The 24,828-nt window shown below is 42.6% G+C and overlaps 1 protein-coding gene across 3 annotated transcripts in view; it reads right to left on the bottom strand.

Moving 5' to 3' along the window:
- Window positions 1-24,828, bottom strand: part of COL19A1 (collagen type XIX alpha 1 chain) — a 2,241,461-nt gene that overhangs the window by 1,862,615 nt on the left and 354,018 nt on the right. For all 3 annotated transcript variants that reach the window (XM_069606203.1, XM_069606204.1, XM_069606205.1), the window contains exon 6: window positions 7,181-7,456. In XM_069606203.1, the coding sequence (XP_069462304.1) occupies window positions 7,181-7,456 (276 nt within the window). The remainder of the gene's footprint in view (window positions 1-7,180; window positions 7,457-24,828) is intronic.

Here is a 24,828-nt window from a genome sequence, read left to right as displayed (position 1 = left end):
CCTTACTACGAGGTCCCTTTGCGGGTAGGTACTTTAACGCCTGCTGTTTAGCAGGCGTTAAAAACCAACCCGCAAAGGGACCAGGGTGCTAATTACGGTACCGCAATTTGCAGCACCGTAATTAGCGCCTTCCCCATTCCCATAGAGCCCTATGGGGCAAAAATGGGAATGGGGAAGGGCAATGGGGGAAGGGGGAATTACCGCCCCGCCAACCTTGGAATAGGGCGGTAATTCCCCTTTCCACCAAGGCGGTGCTGGTATTTTACCGGCATGGACCAAGGTTCTAATAGCACCTTGGTCCTCCGCCTACCGTGTAATGAGGTCCTGTCACTTTTAGTTAAGCAATCCAGATATCAACAAATATTTATAAAACAAATGTACAAATGTTTATCCCAGGTGCAGTCTATGAATGTAATACCTTCATCTCGGAGTGACCATAGCAAACTCGTTATGCAGGGCAACAACTATTGAATGAAAACATCCACCTCCATTCTTGCAAAGTGAACAATAGCGGTACCCACTTACGCTGGAATCCAACAACACTGAATCAGTTTAAATACGACTTCATTGATTCCTATAGAGGCCCGTATCTGAAGGAGTCTCAGTGCTATGTCACCAAGATGCAAATTGTCAAGCAAATAAAAATGTCTGATTCTAGCATCAGACACAAGCACTTACATAGTTATGATGCAGAACTTCAGCATAAAAAGACATTGCGAAGGCAAGCAATACGTAACCTAAGAGATGAGCCAGCCCTTAATAGACCAACCCTGAAAAGGCTCCTGAAAGGCATATATAGACACTGGCTGAAAGGTCAGAAGTGCCTACAATATCAGAAAGACGGAGAGGACATGCTGAGACAGATGCTCACTAAATCTACCTGTGGCATTTGGAATTGTCTGAATGTGGCCACCCATAGAATACAGTCTGCTGTTCTTACCTCTGAAGTTCCAAATGAAAAATGGTGTGAGCACTTCAGATCTTTATATCGCTCCCCTTTTCCAGATATCTTACGGAGGTTTCGGAACATAAATTCATCTCATGACTTTCGAATAGACCATGCAGACACACTAGATTGTATTAAAAATCTCAGCCGGTCAAGAGCGATTGGCCCTGATGGTCTACATAATAGTATGCTCAAAGATCACCCCCATAAATGGACATCCATTCTCCTCGAAATTTTCAAGCACATCTTTAATGTTGGTGAAATTCCCAACTCATGGAGGCGCTCAATCATTCTCCCAATCTTTAAAAAAGGCGATAGGGCTGATCCTGCAGCTTATCGTCCCATCGCCCTTCTCGACTGCCCGGGCAAACATTTTGCCCGCCTTGTCTTGAAACAATTTAATCTCTGGCTTGATTCGAGTGAATCACGGGATCCATTTCAAACAGGATTTTTACCTGGTTTAGGTACTGCCATCAATGTCATCACACTAAATTCCGTCATTCACCATGCTCGCCAACAATGCCATTCGTTGACTTTCGCATGGCGTTTGACGCAATCCCCCGTGAGCTAATATACAAAAAACTCATGGACAAAGGCTGTCCCTGGTTTATCCTGAAGTGGATTTTTCAATTGCACATGGGCACTTCTATACAGATTAGATTGAATAACGAAGGTCTATTATCGGAACTAATAGAGACTGCTCGTGGCCTTAAACAGGGCTGCCTCTTGGCGTCAGCGATATTTAATTTTTTTATATCAGATGTAAGGCAGAAATTTGCCTCAATAATCACAGACTCTCCAAAAATCAATGGTATCCAAATCAAGCATTTGTTATATGCAGATGATATGGTGTTACTTTCGAAGACTGCAAATGGCCTCCGTGCCCTATTGAATGCTCTGGACCACTATTCTATCAAAAATTGTATAAATGTGAATATAGCGAAAACCAAGGTAATTCAATTCGGCACTAGGAAGCAACGATGCGTTGATCATCAATGGCCCTTACAATGTACAACTCTGGAAACTGTACCGTCATACATATACCTAGGCACCTTGGTCACAAATAATTTGAATATTAATGCTGATGATCAATGTGTAAAACAAAAGGTCATAACAGCAGTATCGCAGGCCTGTTTAATTAGGACTAAATATTGCAAGTTTTCCTTGATCCCGATAATTATTTATTATAAGCAAAAGTTTGTTCCAGTAATAACCTATGGAACTGAGGCCTTGTTGAAAAGATCCTATATTTATTGGACCGCTATTGAGGGACGCTACTGGAAACAAATCTTGCCCCTACCACTCTCCTACCCCATGTGTATTCGGAGACACGAATTGGGTCTAGTGACATTGTATGCCATTTGCAAATGGAAAATCTGTTCACTCTATAGGAAATGTGTTATGGCAGATGACAAATAGGGTTTAATCAAAATTATTGCAAAATATCTTCTACATTCAATGGATGTGTTTCCTCTGAGTTGGAGGCTTCAAGCGCAGGAAATCATTAGTGAAACAGGGATCTCAATAACATTATTATTAGAGAATCCGAATAGAGCAAAAATACGATTATGGGAGTATGACTGGATATAAACGCGATTGGCGTGTACCCAATATCAGACCTTTATAAACACTCCCTTCAATCTGAAACGTTATGGTACAATCGAAAGTTATCTAATGATGTTCCCCAGTTCATGTCTGCGTGATGATTTCCTGCGCTATCGATTGAATCTTTGGCCAACTAATGAACTCCTATTCAAACGCAAACTAATATCTGAGCATGAGCGTGTTTGTCGCTTTTGCAAGGTCTCACCAGAAACATTGAAACATCTGTGTTCAGACTGTCCGGCGTTACTCATGCAAAGAATTAAGTATCTTAAACCTCTATTAATGGATCATGTCATAACCACCAGCGATAGCTTGAAATTAATAGATACGACATTGATCCAGAGCAGATTATGACCACATGTATTTTACTTTTGCAATTATTTTTTTTGAATAAGGTTGGATGCTACATCTTCCACTATTATCACTGTGTACTGTCCTTAAAACAATGAATTGTCTTGTCTTGATTTAAGTTGAATTGTTAAGCATACTTTATTTGTTTCATTTCTTGTTTTTTTTCTTCTTAAGAATGTTGTACATTATCACAATGAATTTTAACAAGATTTGTAACTGCATTTGTTGAAAAATCAAGTTTACTTGATTAAAACAACTTACAATAAAAAAATGTACATTTAAGAAAACACATATTACAAATCCAATGTGCAAGATAAAGTGTCTTTGTGTTAAAGTGCTTCCAATTCAATTAATCTCTGCTTGTGCAAATATTGTAGTTAGTTAGCCGATCTTTCTATAGATCTGGTATGTATAGCAGTGTCCAACATGCTTCATTCCTCTATCTTCAGTTCTAATCAATGGAACTTCGTCAGGGGCTTAATACTCCCTTATAACGAGCCACCATATCTGGAATTGTAAGTAACCTTTATATTTTCTATTTACATTTTTCTAAAGATACTTCTCTGTGCTACTGGGAGCTGCACATGTTATGGGGCTTTTTGTTGTACTTTTGCATGGGCTTTGGACTCTTCAACTATACATACGTAGGATTCACCTAACACAATCTTTTGTATTGCTTTGTTCTCTTCTTATATAGGACTTAGCCTGATATTTTTTACAACTAGGCTACAAATTCCATAATAGTTGGTCCTGCATTGAGTAGTGATCTTTAGCTTCTTTGCTGTATGCCTCTTGTGACTCCCTGTGGGTAAAGCATAGAAACAAAAATGTTCTAAACAGTCTAATAAGATTTGCCTCTTATATGAATTCCCTATATTTGCACTTACTGCTAGTATCTTGATTCCTGTGATTAGGTAAATGTTGGTACGGTATTATCAACACGCTTCTGGCTCATCTGTGAGGAAAATAATGAGACTAGACTCACTTAGATGTGACCAGCAGGAGTGGCAAGACCAGTTTAGTACAAGTACATTATGCTCTAACTTACTCGTAGCCTGTGCTCTCTATGTGTGCTCCTCTCAGTGGTAATCTCGATTATACATCTGCTTGAGATGGCCATCCTGTGTCTCTTTTCCTCGTGGCCCTCTTCCCAGTCCTGAATCAACCCGACCATCTGCCCCGAGGTGAAAACGTTGTATTAGTCATGTGGTCTTGGTCACTGGTTAATGATCCCCCTGTCCGCCATGTTCATAAGGGTGTAGATGGTAGACTTACTCGTTCTTTTGCAGGGCTGATACTGACTGCATGTCTCCCTTCGTCTGTGGCTTCTCACTTTCATGGTCCGCTATGCAGAATTCTCAACTGGAGCGTTTGGTTTCCCTGGGTCACCTAGTCACGTGTCAAGGGGAGATTCAAATACTCTATAGCCGTCTAACTTGGTCGCCATACTTTAATAGTTTCCTCTTATATGTTACAGCCCGATGGACTTCAAAATATGCAGTTATTGTGTTTATTCCTAAGGGTACCAGTTCTTAATTTGCATTCCCTGTTTATTCCCCAATGCCAATCTAAATATTGGATAGATTATTGGTTTAATTAGAATACAATTTTTACTATTATAATCACGACAATATAAAGGCACTCTCTATATAGAAATGTAGATACTACTCCATATAGTCGGGTATTCTGTGTTTGCATTCGTTTTGCAAGCTCTTCATACATGGCTCTATGGCTGTCTTCTTTTTCTAGTCTCGGTTAGCTTGTATATATTCTGTTGATGCCATGCTTACTATTATAGGATTGGAGGAGGGGGGCAAATGGTATACTATCCCACTATGCTCTATTCATGTTTTATCTTTTTTTTTGGCCAATATTCGAGTGTGGCCAAGTATTATATTCCATTTTTAATTTTCTTCAGGTACATATTTCACAATCAGAGTATATCCAGAGATTCTCTGTAAGAAGTAATTATTTTAAATACGAAACAAATTTCTGGAAATTGTTTGGGGTTATTCCGGCCAGTAGGTTTTAAAACATTCGAAAGAGAAGGGTGCCCCCTTCTCCCAAAATTATAGCTATATCTCCCATGATGCTTTGCAGAAGAGAGGATTTTCTGAAATGAAAAAAACACCCATTTTATTTTGCTGAGACAACCATACCTTAGTCACCACCAGGCACTGCCCATGTCATCACATGACATCATATATGGCCTCCATGTGCACACATGTCTGAGAGGGCATTAGAAACAAAAACTGCTAAGGAAAAACATTAGTATCCCAGAATGCTCTGTTAAGTTTGAAGTTTATTTTAAGGGTCAACAGAAAGCGAAGGCCAAATGGACTTCAAATATTATTTTCAAAAGGCTATTTTTAATGCCAATTAGCTGAGCACGTTATGCCATGTACGGTGCGTGGCGGTGGCAGAATGATGGTTGCCTTAATAATGATGAATGACATATTCCTGTGTTATTTATGTTTTGCACAACTACATTTCTTCAAGTGAATTTGTAAGGTTTTCATTACAGAATGTTAACAATAACTCTGCTTTACAAATGTTTGTCCAATGAATGTTAGTCATGCACCCCAATACGCCCAATGTGTCTACTGGGCATGACATGCAACCATACCTAATTGAGACAGTGCCTGGGGCATGCCTTCTGTCAGACACCAGGCACTGCAAAGAGACCCACAGTGCCTTCTGGGCATGGCCTCTGCCATGCCCCATACACCTCAAAGAGCCCTAATGCACCTACTGGGCATGTCCAATGGCCCTGCCCACTGGACTTTACGCCACAATGTGCACCCTTACCGGGCCTGAGATAATGTATTATCATTATTATAATAATTATCATTTTTGTATTTGTGAAATGCAGTCTTATCTTCGGGAAACAATGGAGCATTTTACAAGTCATGGGGGAAGTACACTGTAAGGGAAGCAGGTTGTAAGGGAACAATACAAGGAAGCCCGTAGCTAAGAATGGGGGGAGGGGATGGCAGGCAATTAGGCAGCAAGCGATCCACAGGCAACCAGGGGAGGAAACAGGGAGCAGCAAATTGGCAAGTGTCAGATTAAGTTCGGGAGGTTCCGAGGGGTAGACCTAAGTGTTACGGAGGATGGAAGCGGCAGGTTCCTGGGTCATGATGAGCAGACCTCAATTGGCTCTGCAGATTTGGGGTCAAGCAGACCTTATTGATAATTCTGCCACGTCTTTTAGACAACCCCTAACCCTGCTAAGGGGTGGCCCTTTTCAATTTAATTAAGTGAAGATTCTGGGCATTCCTGGGTAAATTCTGCAGACTAACATGATGACTGATCCAAAAGCATTTAGTCCAACTCTAACCAATCAGAATTGCTCTATTTCATTCAAGCCCCCCACCACGGATGACACTTCAAAACCTTGCAGACCTGCATTTTCCTTAAGATTGTACATGCATTTCTTCAACTGGCCCCAGAGTCATTAGCATCAGTCTCTGTCACTGACTCTGCAATATAACACTTGTACAGCTACATATCTAGTGCAGTTTACATGAAGTTAATTGCCTGCTATGTAAAAGGTGTTCTCTCCTGACAGAAGCCATGTGCATGTGTGGGTGATCCCCTCAGATTGAAGAGAAGTATAAGGAATGAGAGAAGAGCATGTTCAAAAGTTGTTTTAACAATCCATTCACTTTCCTCTGTTCACGATTGAATGTTATCTCCTTATCTTTCCCCACCATGTCCCAGGGTGGGTTTTGACAGAACCTAGCTCTGTGCTGGGAGCCATGCTCATCTTTATTGTCCATCAGTCAATACTGAAAGTTCTCTTCTTGCCCTACGCGCCTGAATTCAGGGAGGGGGCAGAGCTTTTGTTTTAGGCAATGGACACTTTGCCTGAAAACGGTAAAGACAACCTACATTTCTAAAGGAGGCCTTGCCTACAGTGTCAGCAGATTCAGTGCTTACTCATCAGAAAGGCACTACAGCTTAGAACTGCTTGCCTCTGAATGGAGCCGAGCTTGCTGGGTGTTAGCTATCAGCCTGTATCATAAACAGGAGGGGTACGCACTATTTAACACATATTCCAATATGCGTCGCCATTGCTGCAGGACTTCAGGCAGTGGTCACTATCAACCACCATAAAAAAGATGCTCGCCGAATTATGTTTCATAACTGAGATGTTCATTATTTAAGATAGGCACAACCTTTCCCTGGCGCTTTCAACACACAACCCTTCCCAGAACGGTCCAACAGATCACGTATTGTAATTGTCTCGGTCATGCAGTTTAACTCTGTACTCACATCCACAGGTTTGCCATCCGAGACTTGAGTGCCAATGGTAGTCGTGCCCTGGGTGTCGATGGTGTCCTTTTTATCAGTCTGCCTTCTTTCCACTAAGTTACAGTCCATGTACAGAGAGATGATCCGGGATTGGACACTGAGGCCAAGCTTATGCCACTGCCGGTCAAACAAGGGGTGCAGCTCGCGGCTCTTGAATGTGTACATCAAGGAGCTTCCATGCTCATCCTTTGCATTAAACTCCACTACTTTTTTCGCACCGTCCACTATGATGGACACCTGCAACATATAACGACGTTGTTTAAAACAAAGTAAAACACAAGTATACAAAATCATAGACACACTATTGCAAACGTACTACATCTCTAAAATATATACAAAATGATCACAGTTCAACCTGCTTTGAAGGTTTACAGTCATTGCATCGTCAACCGAAGCATCTAATGTCATACCATCTAAAAACAAAGCACCGAAAAAAATATTTAATGCTTTGTTTTTCTTTTTTTCATGGGGGGTCTCCCAATCCCCCTTTTTTAACCTTTAAAACCCTTTTTTTATTAAACTAAACCCTTTACTATCTAAAAAAATGCGTTAGATGCTTTTTTCGATGCATTTTTTTAGATGGTATGGCTGTCGATGCTTTTGTTGTCGATGCAATGAACGGATATCGCTTTGAAAAGGTTTTCTATAGAGTTTTATATATTTCAGTCGAACCAATGAAATATACTCAATTTAAAAGGAATATTATAGATAATCAACACACACATTTTCACTTTAAGTGTAATGTCTGCATAGGTTTTAAGCAAATCGTTTTAGCTTCAGGGTATAGGAAAGTTTGTTTGTTACAGATATAAAACTAGTGCTGCAAAGAGAAGCAAGCAATGAGAAACAATGTCGGTAGATTGTTAATAATTCTGTTCTTGATTGTAACAGAAGTAAAGCAGAATAAACAAACATTTCTTATTAAAGCCTTATAATCTGAGGAAGGGGTCATTATCGTGTGATAATGACCCACTCCCAAATTATGGCCCGAGGTTAATCCAAGCCAATAAGTAATTTGTAAATTATTTGTAATTTATTTATTTATAAATTGCTTTCCCCATAGCACTGAACGGTACAAAATAGGTAAAACAATTCAAAAACTAGAAAGGAGACCAAAATTACATTTGAGAAGAACTTCACTGAGCCTTGAGAGAAGATCAGAAAATGGAGAGGAGGAGGGAACGGAAAGTGGCAGAGAATTCCAAAGTTTGGGAGCAAGTAGGGAAAAGGAGAGGAAACAAGATTTCGGATAAGGACGTTTGCAGATAGATAAAAGGAACAGAGAATAGGAACGCAAGGATCAGGGTGAACATCAAATGTGATTAAGTAGGAAAGATAGGGTGGTGCAAGATAATGCAAGGCTTTGTAAACAATGCATACAAAGTGACATAGTAGAAGAGATTCGAAAGAGCCATGAGATTGACTGAAGAGATAGAAATGGAAGAGCAGGCAGAGAAAAGAAAGAGGATATGAATAGAAAATGGAGTGCAGGGGGTCCAGGAATGGAGGCAGAGAGACCAAGCAAGAAGGAAGAAGAATAATCAAGACACAAGAAAAACAGGGTGGGAATGAGAAGTGTAGTGGAATTCAAAGTAAGAAAAGGAGGGGCTTTCTGAATATTATAAAGAGAGAGAGGGCATTGTGTCGAATCCCCACATATCGTCACTTTTTCCCCTAGGGTGGCCCCTTCCTATGAGGCCAGGGAGGTGAGGTCACTACCCGATAGTCCCCCTGAGGGTGGCACTCAGCGGGTGGATCTCATGGGGAGGGAAGTCCCCTATGATTAGTGATGACCTGGGGAGAACATGGTATCCCCATAGCCCACCTAACTCTAACACACCTTACTACCCCCGTCCATCAACACGTTTCCTAGTGCTCCTACGTGTTTTTGTCATTCCACCATTATAGGAAGTACTGGGACGAGGAAGAGTGTGGACTCATTAAGGAACATGTATCCTTTAATTACTGAGACGAGTGGGAGAACAGTTAACTCATTGGAAGATCTAAAGATCAGTAATGGGACGAGGAAGCCATGAGGAAACATAGACAGCACTCATGAGAACATGAATGAACAGTCTAGTTGTTCCCGAGAGCATATTGGGCAAAAGCCAGGTAAAACTATGATGTGAAATCAGGAAGGAGAGAGGCCCTCCCTGGAGGAACCGCGAGTGTGGGGGATGCTTGGCTCGGTGGAGAATCGCAGCAGCTACAGAAGAGCTTACCGGTCTAACGCAGAATGACCATCCGGCGAGGCAGAGCAGCGAACGTCCAGGGAGGTGCAGAAAACAGAGGGCATCGAACCATACCCTTTTGTGAAGATCAAGTCAAGTCATCTTCATAGTCACAGTACCTGGCAAGATAGTGAACCAGGTCTACACTACCAACAGAGAAGAATCCCACAGGTCTGGAATCACACCCTTTTCTGAAGATCAAGTCAAGTCATCTTCATAGTCACAGTACCTGGCAGGAGAGTAAACCAGGTATAAAGCTCCATGGCAAGAGAAATATACAGGTCTGGGACTGACACCCATAAGACTGGGAGCTCATGTATATTGGGAGCTTTCTTTTTAGTTACAAGTGTGAGGGATAGAAGTAGGAATTGATGGTGCACTCTTTTTATTTACTTGGCCATTCTGAGAGACTCCTTAGTTCCTTATTAGAGACAGGGAAGCCCCTCTGAGAGTTGGGCAGAGTAGGTTTCCTCTTCATTTTTGATTTAATAAAAGTATATATTTTTTAAAAATTTGTGTTAATTGTATTACAATTTTTACAAAACAGCTCTGTGGAGTCCAACAGTCGTGGAAAAGAAAAGTTCAAATAACTTTGCTTCTACGTTGTATCACTCCAAATGTTCATTGCGTTGGTATAAGTCCAGAGCTATGAAAAATAGGGCTACCCCTGTCACCCAGAATGTGTTTGGCCCGCTAGCCAAGGCGTTCAGGTATTGTGTTCTGACCAGTTGGGTTCCTGGACAGGACAGTAACAAATGTAGGCTTGTTTCCATCTTTTCGTTGTCCTCGCAGTAAGGACATTTGTTGGAGGATGATTGCTTCCTTCCAGCCTTCACTTCGTTTGTCTTGATCTGGTTCAATCTAAATCTCAGGAATAATCTGGCCAAGTTTTTGTCCGGGAATTTTTCCAAATAGCTTCACACTGTGTTCACTTTCATTGGCGTTGTTGGGATGTCCTTTGTTGTTTTATACTGATTGGCCAAAGTAAGGGTTGTGATTCAATCCACCTCTATTAGTCACTTAGTGACTTTGGTAGGGGTGGTTGAAAGTTCTGATGTGGTGGTGTCCAGTTCATCCAGAATTCTTTTGTTTATTGAGACTCATTTAGTCATTATGATGTTCTTTCCGCTTGCTATTTCTGCGTTGTTGATGTTCATGATCTGCGGTCTAGGTTCTGTAAGGACTTTCCTATAGAGCATCAGTGTATTTCTTGTAACCATTGCCACCAATGATGGAAGGCATATTTCTCTTCTGATCAAAGTCATGGGCATTGTTTGGACAAGCCAAGGACTTTTCTCCAGAAATAGCTCTCAATTTTTGCCCAGAAGGATACTGGTAGCAGAGGCATTGTGTCAGACCTATAAATCATACTTGGAGTTAGTTTGGCCTTGAAAAAATTGATCACTGGGATCAATGAGTACCGTCCGTAATTTTTATCAATTGCCTTGGCTTGGAACGTCAATGCTTTTATTTTTGCAAAGAGCAAATCTTGCATAGGCTGTTCCAGAGGGGCGGTACTTAGCAACACTCCCAGATACTTGAAGACCTCAACTTTCTCAAGTAGGACGCCTTTGGCGTTCCATTTGACCTTTTCCCCCTTTTATTTTGCTTTTTTCCACATTATCTTGGTCTTTGCTTTATTCATTTTTAGATTGTTGAGTTCGAAGTATTGGGATAGGTTGTTAATCTGTCTTTGTAGTCCCACCAGTGTTAAGTCTAGTAGGATGATATCATCAGTGTATAATATTCTCTTTACTCTTCCTACTGAAGGTGGAAAAATTCTTAAATCTTTCTCGGTTTCAGAATAGTCAGCTATGTAGGCGTTGTATAAAGCAGGGGCCAAAGGGCACCCCTGCTTCACGCACCTCGCTGTCTTGATTTCCTCTGACAATTGTCTGGATTTGTTCAGCCTCACTCTCATAGAAGTCTCCTGGTAATGGGCCCAGTTATTGCCTCGGGACAGTTCTTATTTTGTAGTTTCTTCCACAGGCGTTCTCTTCTGACCTGGTCGAATGCAAGTCGAGTGCCATGTACACTGTGGGTCCACCCTGCATGATTCTTGATTTGATGGTACTCAGCAGAAGGATGTTTGTTGTTGTCCCTGAATTCTTTATAAATCCCAATTGTAACAGGTTTGACAGTTTGGAGGATTTCAACCAGTTCTGGAAACCATCTAGGGCAAGAGATCCAAAGACTTTTCTGATCACGCGGGAAGGGCTATTGGACAGTATTGGCATGGATCCTCTCTTGCACATCTCTTAAAGAACGTGACTACCATGGCCCTCCTACATGAAGTTGGGATCTCTTTTGCTTTGTTGAAGTTCTGGGAGATTTCACTCCTGAATCTTGCCCAAACCTCCAGGTATTTCTTTAGTTCCAAGTTAGATATGCCATCCGACCCAGGTGCTCTTGAGTTTGTTAATTTCTTAATTTTTGTTAGAATTGTTTCCAGATCTTCCGGAATTCCCCATGATGTCTTCGTGCTGGGTAATGGTCGGTAGTTTGTCGATGGAGACAGTTTGTACAGGTTGGTGAAGTGTGCAACCCACTGGCTTTCCCGACGTTGTTTTGCAAAAGATGCTCGTTTGCTCCATTTATACCTCTAATCAGGGACCAACATTCTTTTTGAGTTCCTACCCCTTATTGCCGTAGAATCTCCTCAGCATCAAGCTGTTACAAAGTATGTCTGCGTTGGACTAGCCAGTGCTTGTATTGTGTTTTAGCTTGCTTCACACGGTTCTGGTTTTCCGACATATTGGATTTTTTGTTGAGTCGCAGTTGTGATGATGCTGCTTATTTCCCTCTAGGTTTTTTCCACTTTTCATAGTGTATATTTGTAGAAGGGATATGTAGTCTATTTCAATGCTCGTGGCCCTATGAATCTCGTTTTTATTAGCTGTAATCTCGAGATACTGGCTGGTCATGGCCTTAATTGACTTTTCCGATAATTTTAATCTGTTTCCTCTCTGTGTAATCTCTAAATCATGCATCATTCGGTGCTTTGTTTCTCTAGAAGCAGACCAGGTTGTTTTCAAGATGTTATGATCGCTATTGGCGATTCGAACAACTGCGAAAGTGTCGATCAACCCCAGTAGTTCCTTTGAGACATAAGTGTGGTCGGTCGTGCTGAATTGATTATTACGTTCCCAGGTAGGTAGATGTAGATTGGATCTAAATCGTGTCCAGTGGAGATTATGGAGATTGTTTTCGGCTATTAGATTCTCCAGAAGTCTTAATAAAAGTATTTGCCAATCACTATGCCACCATTGTTTCAGACCCGTACATCTGCACCATTACAGCATGCACAAGCAATAATAGAGATGTGGGGAGGTATTAAAAGGAAGAATTAAAAATAACAACAAGATTATGAGTGTGCACAGAAATGGGAAAGAAATGTGAGGAGGGGGAACAGGAAGAAATGTCAGTCTTGGGGGAGTTAAGGTATAGGAAACAATAATGCATCCAAGATTGGATGGAGAGTAATCGGGCAGAGACCTTCGCATGGATTGGGTAAGAGTAGAAGGAAAAGACTAGAAGTATAGGGGAACAATCAGCGTAACATTTTGATGAGAAAGTGAAGGAGTTAATAATGTCTAGTATAGATGAAGTATAAGAGAAAAATGAAGAGGGCCATGGACTGATCCTTGAGGAACACTAGGTTGTAGTGGAAAGGGGGAAGTCATTTTGTCACCTCAGGTGACAGAGAAGGAGCAACTGGAGAGATAGAAGTGGAACCAAGCAAGAACAGAGCCGGATAAACCAACAGAAAAAGAGAAGTAAGAAGAAGATGATGATCAACAGTAACAGAAGTCGCAGAGAGGTCAAGAAGATTCAAGATAGACGATTGTTTAGCATAGCGAGCAGAAAGCAGAGAATAAGACACTGAAAGAAAGGCCCTATCCATGGAGAGAGCGAAGCCCAGATTGAGAGGGTGGGAGCAAGGAATTCAAATCGAGAAAGGCGGAGAACTGGGTGTATAAAACATATTCTAGAATTTTAGAAAGAGGAGCAAAGATAAGGAAGAAGAGAAATGGGTGGAAAGTTAGCTGACTAAAGGGATCTAGGGAAGGTTTTTAAGAATGAGTAGAATCACTACATGCTTGAAAGAGGAAGTAAAGCAGGAAGTAAAGAGAGAAAAACTGAAAATAGCTGTGAGAAAAGGAAGAAGAGAAGGATAGACTTTTAGAAAAAGAGAGGAAGGAAGTAGATCAAGTAGTGAAGCAGTGAAATGGGCGCAGCAATAAAGTATGCAGTATCCAAGTCAGAAAGAAGAGAGAAATAGGAAGAAGAAGAAGAACCTTGTGAGGAAAGAGGCAAGGGGTAGGAGGGGATGTAGATTGTGTAGAGGAGCACACAAGAAGGACCTTTTCTATGAAGAAGTCAACACAATCTACAGGGGTTAGGGAATATTGAAGAGACGGATCAGGAATACGATTTCGAATCTGGAATAGAGGGTGAGGATGAGGAGAAAGAGAAAGAATGAGTTCAAAGTATCATCACTTTTTAGCAGCTAGCAGGGAAGAGTCATAGGTATAGTGTAGAGCAGAAAGTGAGTGATGGTCAACAATGGAGTGAGATTCTTTCCAGAGTCTTCTGCCCCACTGGAGTGAGTTATGGAGAGACAAAAGATCAGGTGTGTGCCAGGGTTAAGGAGGTTTATGTGATGGATTAAAAGGTAGAGATGGATGTAGTAAAACTAAAGTAGAGGTTAGAGCAGAGTTACGAGATTACAAGCCACAATCAACAGAGAGTTGGGAGAAATGTTTAAGAGGAGGAAGTGAGGCGGTAACCAAGTGAAGAAAGTTGGGTGAGTTGAAGAGATGGAGGTTACGTCGGGTAAAATTGGGGGACTGAGTAGTGCGGCAACAATGAATGAAGAGACTCACCCAGTGGAGCCATAGTGGTTACTATAGACTTTTATTAAATGATAAATCAAATCTGTCTATCCGTAACTCTAAGGGGGTTTCCCTACCTACACTAAAGAAACTTGAGTGCTCGTCAGCAAGTCAGTGTGAGTCAAAACAAAAAGGCATTGTCCCGGTAACAAAGGCTCCTACTCTATCCCGGTCACTACAACAAATCACCATAAAGTCCAGCTACTGTTCGTAATCCAGGAGAATGACTCCCTTCTCCTGGATACAAAGTGTCCAAGTCCCTCTCAGGTTATTCAAAGTGAAAGTTCCATTCAAAGCAAAAGTTCCATAAAAGTTCTTGTGGGGCTAGGAGAAAGACGCCATTCTTCTAACTGGCCCCCCACAATATTTGGAAACACTGTGCACAGAGGACCTTCAATTCTATTTAGTTTGCCTGTCAACTAGGTAAATGTCCCTGCACCGACTCTAACTTTCCCTGTGTGGGTGTGCTGTCCGTAGTCAGCGGTGGTAAGTCGCCTATCTACGTGAAAGACAGGGAGAGTCTATCCTTATCTTAGCAACTTCTAAACATATTTTGATTCCCAACTGGTCTCATATCTTTTTTTATTTGTGACCCTTGTATCAATAAGTGCTAAAAGCAAAGTAAAAATAAAAACGAAATTATAAAATGTTTTGAAAAAAGGATCAAATAAATCAATGGCAAAGAAAATACAAGTGGGGAACCCTAGACTTGTAAATCTATTATCCCGGTTGTTTAACCTGGTTCATGTTTTAAGCCTTCAAACATCAATTAATGCTGTCCACCGGTTTTGGTGGAATAAGGGTAAATGCTACCACCTTTGTCAGGATAGTAGGTTTGAGTAGAAAGTGTGAACCACCTTGATTGTGCATTCTACCTGCCATTCAACTGTCCCATACTGTGATTACTTTGTGCTCTGGGCGTAGCACACTCAGCATAGCATGGTCACTGGTGCTTCTTCTTCTTGCTATTATTGTGCAGGAGGTACATTGGAATAATTCTGGGCCGGGTGCTCCTGGGTTTAGTGTCTGTTGCCGCTCCCTTGTCTGTCTCCTTGCACATACGCCTTGTTCAAATTGATAGGCTCATCAAAACACAGAGGCGATCCTTTCGAACAAGACGTCGAACAGCCTTTTTTAGTTTGTCCATCAAGCAGGACGTAGTGGCTTGAGTAATTCAGAATGAACCACTGATAATAGTCTGTAAGGCCTAGGAATGTCCCTAACTGTCTTTTGTTCTTAGGGGGGAGTTTCACTGGCTGCCTTAGTTTTCTCAGCCTGAGGTTTTACCAAGACATTCCCCAGAAAGAAACCTAGGCATCTTACAGCCGACTAGGCCGAGTGGCATTTCATTGGGTCAGCGGTCAACCCTGCCTCTCTCAGGGTTCTTACAATTTCGTAAAAGTGGCGTAGATGTTCCTCTCAGGGTTTACTATGGATTACCATCTTGCCAAGATATGCACCACACAAACTGGAATGGCATCGCAATATCTTTTCCATAAGTCGTTGGAAAGATGCTGGGGCGCCCTGGTGTCCAAAAGATAGGACTCAAATTAAATAATCCCATAGTAGTGGAGAAGGCACTTTTGTCTTTGTTGGAGGGGTTAACACCTGCCAATAGCTCTTGGTCAGATCCGTCGTGGAAATGAAAACTGCAGATCCCAGTCTGACAATAAGATTCTCCATCCGAGACATGGGATAATTGTCAAACTGGGATATTTAGTTGAGGTTGCGGAAATCTATACAAAAGGACCATGGACTCAGAGGGTTCTATGATCCCTTCTTCCAACTTTTCTACACTTCCCAGAGGATTATTTCCTTCCTAGATTCGAGAATTCTGTTACGATGAAAGTTAACTACTTTCCCAAGAGCCCTTATATAGTGTTGAAAATTCTTAACTCTTCCTGGCTCTTCACTACACACATTGCGAAACTGATAAAGCAGGTCTTGCATATCCTGCTTTCTGGGCGGTAGTCCCTGGGGTAATCAAACTATGCTCAGCAGTTCTTCCGACAAGAGAGTCATAATAACCACTGAAGTTTTCTCAACTGGTTCTTATCTCCATTCCTTTAGCAGGTGTATATGATAAATCTGTGTTTTCAGTTTTCTGTCTGGTTGTGACACCAGATAGTTAACTGGCCCTGTCTGTTCTAAGATTTCAAATGGGCTGGGCCATCTTGAAGTCATTTTGTGCTCACAGGTTGGTAGTAATACCAAAACCTTGTGGCCAAAAGAAAACAATCTTTTAAAAGTCTTCTGGTCAGTATATGCTTTCTGGGCTCCCTGGGTGGCGGACCGCCGCCATATGTTCCTTAAAATGTTGGGCCATCTGAAATAAGGGTAAGACAGCCTCCTCACATTATTCCCAAGTTTCTCTAAGCATATCAAGGACGTCCCACGGATCCCGCCCATATAAAAGCTCAAATGGAGAAAAACCTAAAGAAGCTTGGGAAGATTTATTCGTATTCCTAAAAGAGCTCAAAGCAACATCAAATCCCAATTTAAGCTATAAGGATACTCCCGCATATGACCACCCCTAGCTAGACTATTCGTTAGCAGCCTCACCTCCCTAGCCTTTGAAGTAGTTGTGGGTCACTAGAAAAGATAGATCACTGTGCTTGATCTTTGACCTTGATAAGATACCCTGCTGCTGGCAATGGGGTTCCAATGAGAAAGTGCCCTTCTTTCTCCAAAAGGTATGTTTTGCGAAAAAGAGATTGAGCCCTGTTCACCTGAGCGCTGAGTTACTGAATTATTCCAAACAGTTGTTTTTTTCCGAAATGAAAAGATTTAAGCCAATTTGTTGGTGCTATATATATTGCGAGAAGTCAGCCAACACCTGTTTCGACCCTGCAAGCCAGACCCAGCCCCAACTACAGGGTTAACTCTTTTCACCTTGACCAAGAGCTTACCTTACTCATTTGCAAAAACCACTGATTTGGTGTTGAATGTATGCACATAAACATGGTACTGTGTCACTATATGAATCACAGCGTTGAGTAATAAATGTATAAACATAGTACCAACAAATTGGCCTAAATCTTTTCAACTCCTTAGCTTCATGGAAAGGGGTTCTCCCTTGGGGAGAAGTGATGCCATCTGGAGGATCTTCACAGTAGGGGGACAAGGTTCTAATGGAGGAGTGAAAGTAAAGTATAGAAGGATCTTCACAGTAGGGGGACAAGGTTCTGATGGAGGAGTGAAAGTAAAGTATAGATGTAAATGGCCAGAGGAAAGGAAGGGAAAGGTAGCAATGGAAGACTGAGAAGAGCGAGATGAGAAGATGAGATCAAGTTAAGACCCTGAGACGTGGGAAGGGAGATGATTATTGAAGAAAGTGGTCAGAATTCAGAAATGTAAGAAAAGGCATTAGCACCCGGCACGCGTGGCGCAACAGGAATACTGCGTGCTGATTGGCTCATTTGCCATCCATACCACACAGTATTCCCTGTTACGCCGTGCGTGCCGGCTACTCTGTTCCCGGCGAGGGGCGTGGCAGCCCCTCAGCCAGTGAGGAGGCTCAAAACGGGACAATCCCCACTCCGAGCCTCCCCATGGCTGGAGGCTTCCTTCGTTCCCCGCCGGGGACTCAGGTAAGATTTTTTTTTCCTCCCTCCTACCACCTCATACCCCACCCGACTTACCTTCTATCCTGCGATCTCTGGCGGGGGACGACGGAAATCTCCAGCCGTGTGGAGACTCGGAGCGGGGCCATACCCGCTTCAAGCCTCCACACGGATTTAGGCTTCCATCGTCCTGGGGTCTAACAGCCCGGGGTGCTAATGGCAATAAGACCCTCAGCGGTGGGCCAATACGAGGGGCATTACCTGGGGCAGTATTGGCCCGCCGCCTTGGGTCTTATTGCCACAAGGATGAGTGAGTAGAAAAAAGATCTAGATTGAAGTCTCCCAAGAGAAAAATGGAGAGTCCAGGGGAAGAAGTGAAGCAAGAAGAGAATTAATATCGGTACAGACAGAAGAAATAGGACCAGGAGGACAAAAGACAATCAGGAATGCTAGGGGAAAAGTAGAAATAAACTGAGCAAAGTGATGTTCTTAAAATGAAAAGGCAAGCTTCTTAGCGATTGTACATTCTTTTGTGATCAAAATAGCATTGCTCCTTCATGTATATAATGTAAGGGTGCAGAGGGACTCTGACACAAATGTGGCATGTTTTGGGGTTAGAGACTTTTAATAAACTATAAAGCAAGAGAAAACCTATCTTTCCCTATTCTTAAGAGGGGTTTCCCTGCCTCAACTAAAGATCTATGATGTCTGTCAGGATGTCTGTAAACGTAACTGTGTCCACTGTCCTGTATCAAGAAAACCTTACTTCTGTTCCTTACACTAGAAACTAAAGACTAAAGCTGTACTGTTTTGATCCCAGGAGAATGCCTCCCTTCTCCTGGGTTATGGTCAAAGTTCCACACAATGTTTCCTTGGTAGGCTAGAAGAATTTCTCCCTTATCCTGATGTCCAGTCTCAGATAGCCTGGGGGAATGACTCTCTTCCCCAGGTCCCAAAGTTCCAAACAATATTTGTTTTGCGGGCCAGGACAATGTCTCCCTTCTCCTGGTGTTCAGTCTCAAAATAGCCCAGGGGGTTGATTCCTTTGCCCAAGCCACATAGTTCAAAACAAAAGTTTCTCGCCCGGACAGGAAAATGCCTCCCTTCTCCCAGTGTTTGATCTCAGTGTCAAACAGCCCAGGAGAATGATTCCCGATCTGGGTTACCAGGAGAAATCTCCCTTCTCCTGGTGATCATGAAACATTCTCTTACAACCAGGGGGAATTACCCCCTTCCCCTGGGCTTCTCTTCACTAGGATTCACAGCTTCAACTTCCAAATCTGAGTGTTAGGAGGCTCAGTGACCCTGGCTTCTCTCCTTCTGTGATTTAGCCCACTTGGTTCACATCCCTGCCAAGTACTGCCACGAGGAAGATGATTCGTATCACTCTCTTGTTTTGGGTCCAGACCTGGGTTTCTCTCCTTCTTTGGTTTTGGGCCACTTGGTTCACCTCCCTGACAAGTACTGCCATGAGGAAGAAGACTCATATCACTCTATTGGTTTGGGTCCCGACCCTGGTTTCTCTCCCTTTCTCTTTATGTCCCCTTGGTTGCCTCGCTTGCCAGGTACTGACATGAGGGGGATAGTCCATCTCATTATATCTATACAGGGATTTTGCATTCTGTGCATTCCAGCCCTTACCGGGCCCGCACCTCTTCCATTTCCTGGCCTGTTCCCGGGATGTGCAGACATTCTTCTGCGTAAGTCTATACCGTATTGATCTTCTTTGTCTCAGTACTTTCCAGAACTTGAAGCTAGTCTGCCTTATAAAAGTACATAGGTCTACTGTCTACAAAGAGGTTAGCAGAAGAAGGAGAGGCTAGAGTATGTCGGGGTGGTGTTCTTATAAAGGCTGCACCCTAGATACTCTCATGAGATCCTCATGCATTATACCACCCACAGGGGCACTATCGGGTAGCAGCGTCACCTTCCTGGCCTCATGGGAAAGGGCTCTCTTTCAGGGAGAACTGACGACATCCAGTGTTTTGTCACAATAAATAAATAAATAACATTCTCATTAAGGGAGACTGAATAGGGAAATAAGAGGAGTGAAACAAGCCCAGTATCTCCTCCTTTCCAGGAAGAGCGTGGAGTGTGGGCAAAGTTAGTGAAGGAAGAGGTAAGAGAGGCAGGAGTAACAGTATCCGAAGGAGTGATTCAGGTCTCTGTCAACCAGAAGATTTGCAAATTCAACCTGAAAAAGGTGTAAAAAATCAAATGTAATTTACTACCAATCTATCAAGCATTAAGTAGACCAATATAAATGGAAGGAAAGACAGAAGAGTTACAGGAGTTAGGCAAAAGGTTAACAATTCATACGAGTGTGGTTATGAGAAAAACTGGGGGTGTGCATGGAAAGATGGCAGTTGAATAGGGGTAGGCAGCGAGTAGATAGGAGAAGAGTAAAGATGAAAAGAAGTGTGAAAAAGGATTAAAGTCTAAGCTGCCAGATGTTACAGAGACCAAGAATTGCCCATGTGTAAAAGGGCAGGCAGTAGGTGAGAGTAAACTGAGAGCGCTTTAGTAAGGGAAGCATGATCATGCAGAGTGGGAAAAGGAGTGGGGAAAATGGCAAATTACCAGTCCCAAACAGGAACAAACAGGAGACTGTAAAGCGCACTTGAAAGCAACACCCTCTTCCAGTAACCCATCCAACCCCTATCCCTGCTTATTTTATGGGAAACTATAACTCCCATAATTGCTCCCTACTGCACATTAAGAATTCTACTGAGCCGAGGAAGATGGGGAATGAGGCCAGGAGGACTACCTCTACTAACTTGCAATGGCTCTGCCCCACTGGTGAGATCGGGCAGAGTCAGGCACCTAGTACAACTCACTTGCACCTGCCACTTGTTAGCACTCGCTGTCAGGATAAAAGGCGATGTGCACAAGCACACTCTGTGCGAGGCTGGGGGCAAAAGGGAACAGCTCTTGTGGGGCTGAAGCGAACCAGGCTGTGGAACTTGGAAGGCCAAGAGGCTGATCGACTGCTGCAGAGAGTGAGCAAAAGTCAAACAGGAGTCCTATCCCTTCAGGAAGCCGTAAGCGTTGCATGACTAAACGGAGGGGAGAGGAAAAGAGAGTCCTTCAAAACTCTTCTAAGCGGCCCGCTACCCACACGGGTGAACCGCAGAGTTTGGGAGGAAACAGGGAGGTGTTGGTAGCAGCCTTGACTGCTAGGCGATAGACCTTGATGCCAATTCATGACTAAAATGAAAAGCTTCAAGATTGGCCAGAGGGAATGGACCCTTAAAGATTTTACCAACTGTAAGAGCTCCCAAGTCGTCTACTGTATAGAATGCCCTTGCGGGTTGAGATACGTAGGACAGACAATAAGATCAGTACATCTAAGGATCTCGGAACACAGATCTAAAATTTGTTGCAAAACATTGTCAGCACTTTTGGTATCACATTTCGTGGAAGCCAGACACTGACCCAATGACATCAAGTGGTGGGTATTAGAGAAAGTAAAGGGTGAAGCGGATTTGACACAGCCTACTATACAAAGAATCCAGCTGGATACACCAACTAGACTGTTATCATCAGGGATTAAATAAAATCTTTCAACCAGTGGTGCACTGAATGGATTTCACCCCACACAAGTATAAGTGATCCCCAGCCCAGTACAATCATATTTAGCCTTTTCAAACCGAGTGTCTGATTGTATCCATAGTCACGGTACACTCCAACACGACAAAGACACTGATGCACTTTAAAAACAGATACTACACATTCAGATGCATATTCCACATGCTTTATATTTTACACTTTAGCAGTTTTCGAGCCGCAATGGGACCAGCGTGTGATGCCTTATAGATTGGCATTGGCCAGCACCAGGATTCATCCCGTTGCACAATATACGCCTAGCAACAACAACGGCATTTATAAACTCATACGACAGACTGAATTACAGACCTCTGCCATTTCCAGGCGACACGGACTTGCCGCAAGGACGAAAGACTAGCACAACTAAGGGCTGCAGCCTCGGTCACCTTGACGACAGAACAGAACATTGCTCGTAGTCAGCCGCGAGACGTGACTTCCGGGGTCGCATGCTCCAATCACATAGCAGAACCTCGGTCTGCTACTCCACAGCAACGATCGAGCCGCACAACGCTGAGAGACGCGGACCTAGCCAGACCCAGACACAGACACTATCATGTGCATCTTTATTCTAGCGGGACTTGAAAGGCGAACTAAGGTAAGCATATTTTCCAAAGCGTTAGTTCCGTTCTTAGAACGCTTCGGGCTACACATGAAGCATGCCGCTTTGGAGATATATATATATATATTTTCTGTCTCCACACAGTAATCGGCACTCCATTTAAGACCCATTATCTCTTTAAATCAGTAATCTGCACATTTTTGATAAAAACATGTTTTGCAGAATACAGTTAACAAGCAAATACACATTCACTCAACAGTGATGACCGCCTTTCTTATTACAGGTCAACTACCGCAGGGGACCATTCCGGAATGACTACAACATTCAGGGAGAGCAACACCAGCAAGCAATCTACGTGCAGGTACCTAATTGACATACATTTCTGTTCACCTCTTGCAACTTTAACATTAGATGTTTTTAGCTAACATTTAGCTTCACATTGGCTTATCATTGTTTCTTAGCTGCAGGTAGATGCCATAGAAAAATTTCTAGGCTGGAGACGAACTCTTCACCACACGGTACGATCCTCCAGCCCCTTTTTCCAGTCCCATCCAGTGAATAGAAGCCTAGACACCCATCCAGGTAATCGACCAGGGATCCTCACATTTCAAAATGGTGCCCTAAATTCCACACTAATTGCACCACAACAACTGGATGTCCCTAACATGAGTTATTTCCATCCATTTTTGTTTTACACCCACAGGGACAAGAGCATACAAAATCAGGAAAGGGGCACTGGACAACCTGTTCTGGAACTTTTGAAACAAAGATGCTCAACAGTAACCGCACATGAGGTTAAGGGATGGCCTAGTACTCCAGACCAGACACGACTCAAGACTTGGGATAACTTTATCGGCAGGTAAGGCCATAGCCGATGCATTAGAGGTTTAATTTATATTGCATAGAGTCAGATACCGACTGACTAGTATTGAGAGGGGGAATTTCAATATCTGTCTTTTTGCATATCCTTACAGGGTCTTCAAATTAGATGCCCTGATGAAGGTGGACGAACCAATAAGTCGAATGACCGCCAGAACGTGAAGAGCTTGGTCGGGAACCAAGCCCCACGTTGGCAAAGAATTCTTTTACCTTAAAAGACCCAGATATGAGGCTACATTAAAGCCCAGGGACAATAATAATAATTACATTTTTCTTTGAACTCTCACAACCTCCTGTCTCTTTTACCAAACAGAATAATTGCCAGGGAAAGACACAGGGAGCTTCTCTAAGACACCCACAACAGGGTGTGAAATAAGGGAACTGAATTTAAGTTTTCCTCTTTTAAAACTCACCTTCAATGTTACACTTTACAACTTTAATTTTGTTTGTCATGTTGTTTAATGTTTTTTTTTGTTATGAATCATGAAGATAAATGGTTTTTTCTTTGATTATGATATGTTTATTACGGAACGTAACACGGACATCAATGTTGAGTTCCTACTGTCTTTGTATAAATACACTTAATTAAAATGAATTAAAGAGCACATGTTTTCCCTCTCCAACCAGCTCCAACCAGCTACAAGCAATTGAATTGAATGATTGATGCAACTTAAGGGTCACCCGGAAAGCAATTATCGAGTGATTACCACTAAACAAAAAACATTTCTGCTTAGACTGTTCAGATTCTGGGTGGGATACATCTACTTTTGCATATTTGATAGAGCTTGAAGAGCCAAAGCCCACTTAACACTACCAGGGAGTGATTGAACGCAACAGAAGACCGGTTTTGTGCTAATCAACTTGCAGCAAGAAAGTGAAGGTTGCGCGTGTACCGATGAGATGCGTTAGAGAGAGGACAATGATTTGAATGCTGGGAAAAGGTATACAAAGTAACAGAGTGGTCCTGTGAAGGCGAGTTGCACATTCGAAAGTCTCTGTGAAATGTTTTCTGATAAACGAAAAGCAGGAAATGAAGGCAAGAAAGTAACTGCGTGAGATATTTTAACTTTGATAAACGAAAGGCGGGAAATGAAGGCAAGAAAGTAACCGCATGAGATATTTGAACTTTGAAGGATTGTGAAGATTATAAACAGTCGAGAGAGTAAAGTAAAGAGCACATGAACTGTGAAAGATGCTAAGAGATCAGAAGTGAAACTACAAGTACAAAGAAACATTGGTGATGTGTGGGAATTTTTTACCAACAAACAATGGTGTGGGGAACATTGTGGAGTGTGAAAGTGTTGAAAGGAAGTCGAAGTGGTTATGCAGAGGTCTATGTAAAATCCTTGCAGTCTCAAAAGTCTTTGACAGTAAAAAGTGGGAAGGACAAAATTTGGGGTAGGGAAACCCCACAAAGAGAAAAGACAGGCTTGAGCCTGGCAGAGAGAACCCTGTGTTGAACTGTGATACACTGTGAGATTGAATGTAAAAAGGAGAAACAGGCTGTTTTGTATTGTGGAAAAGTGAAAGACAAGAGCAGATCTAAAGACTGGTGGTAAGGTGGACGACGCCTAAAGGATTTTGAATAGACTGCTAAGAGCTTGAATCCCAAGCCTGAACTGGTGAATTGCACCCGAGAAACAGAGTGTGCAAAGCTGACATTGTGCCATCCACCTATCCTTTTTATTAATCTCTTGAGACCCTGGGCTGCTGAACGTTGAGAAGGTAATTGTTACCTGAGCCATTCTGACATTTTTGTTTTTGCACTTTTCCTGCTTCCTCCCACTAACTCAACCTCCCCTCCTCTTTCAGAGCCACCAGAGCGCCAAGGGACCACTCCGGTGGTGATAGTGCGCGGTACAAATGTCCTTTAACA

Source organism: Ambystoma mexicanum, chromosome 4p (genome assembly GCF_040938575.1).
Source record: "Ambystoma mexicanum isolate Mex_15411 chromosome 4p, UKY_AmexF1_1, whole genome shotgun sequence".
Classification (NCBI taxonomy): domain Eukaryota; kingdom Metazoa; phylum Chordata; class Amphibia; order Caudata; family Ambystomatidae; genus Ambystoma; species Ambystoma mexicanum.
Note: the sequence above shows the minus strand (reverse complement) of the source record. Positions and strands in the feature narration are given on the sequence as shown.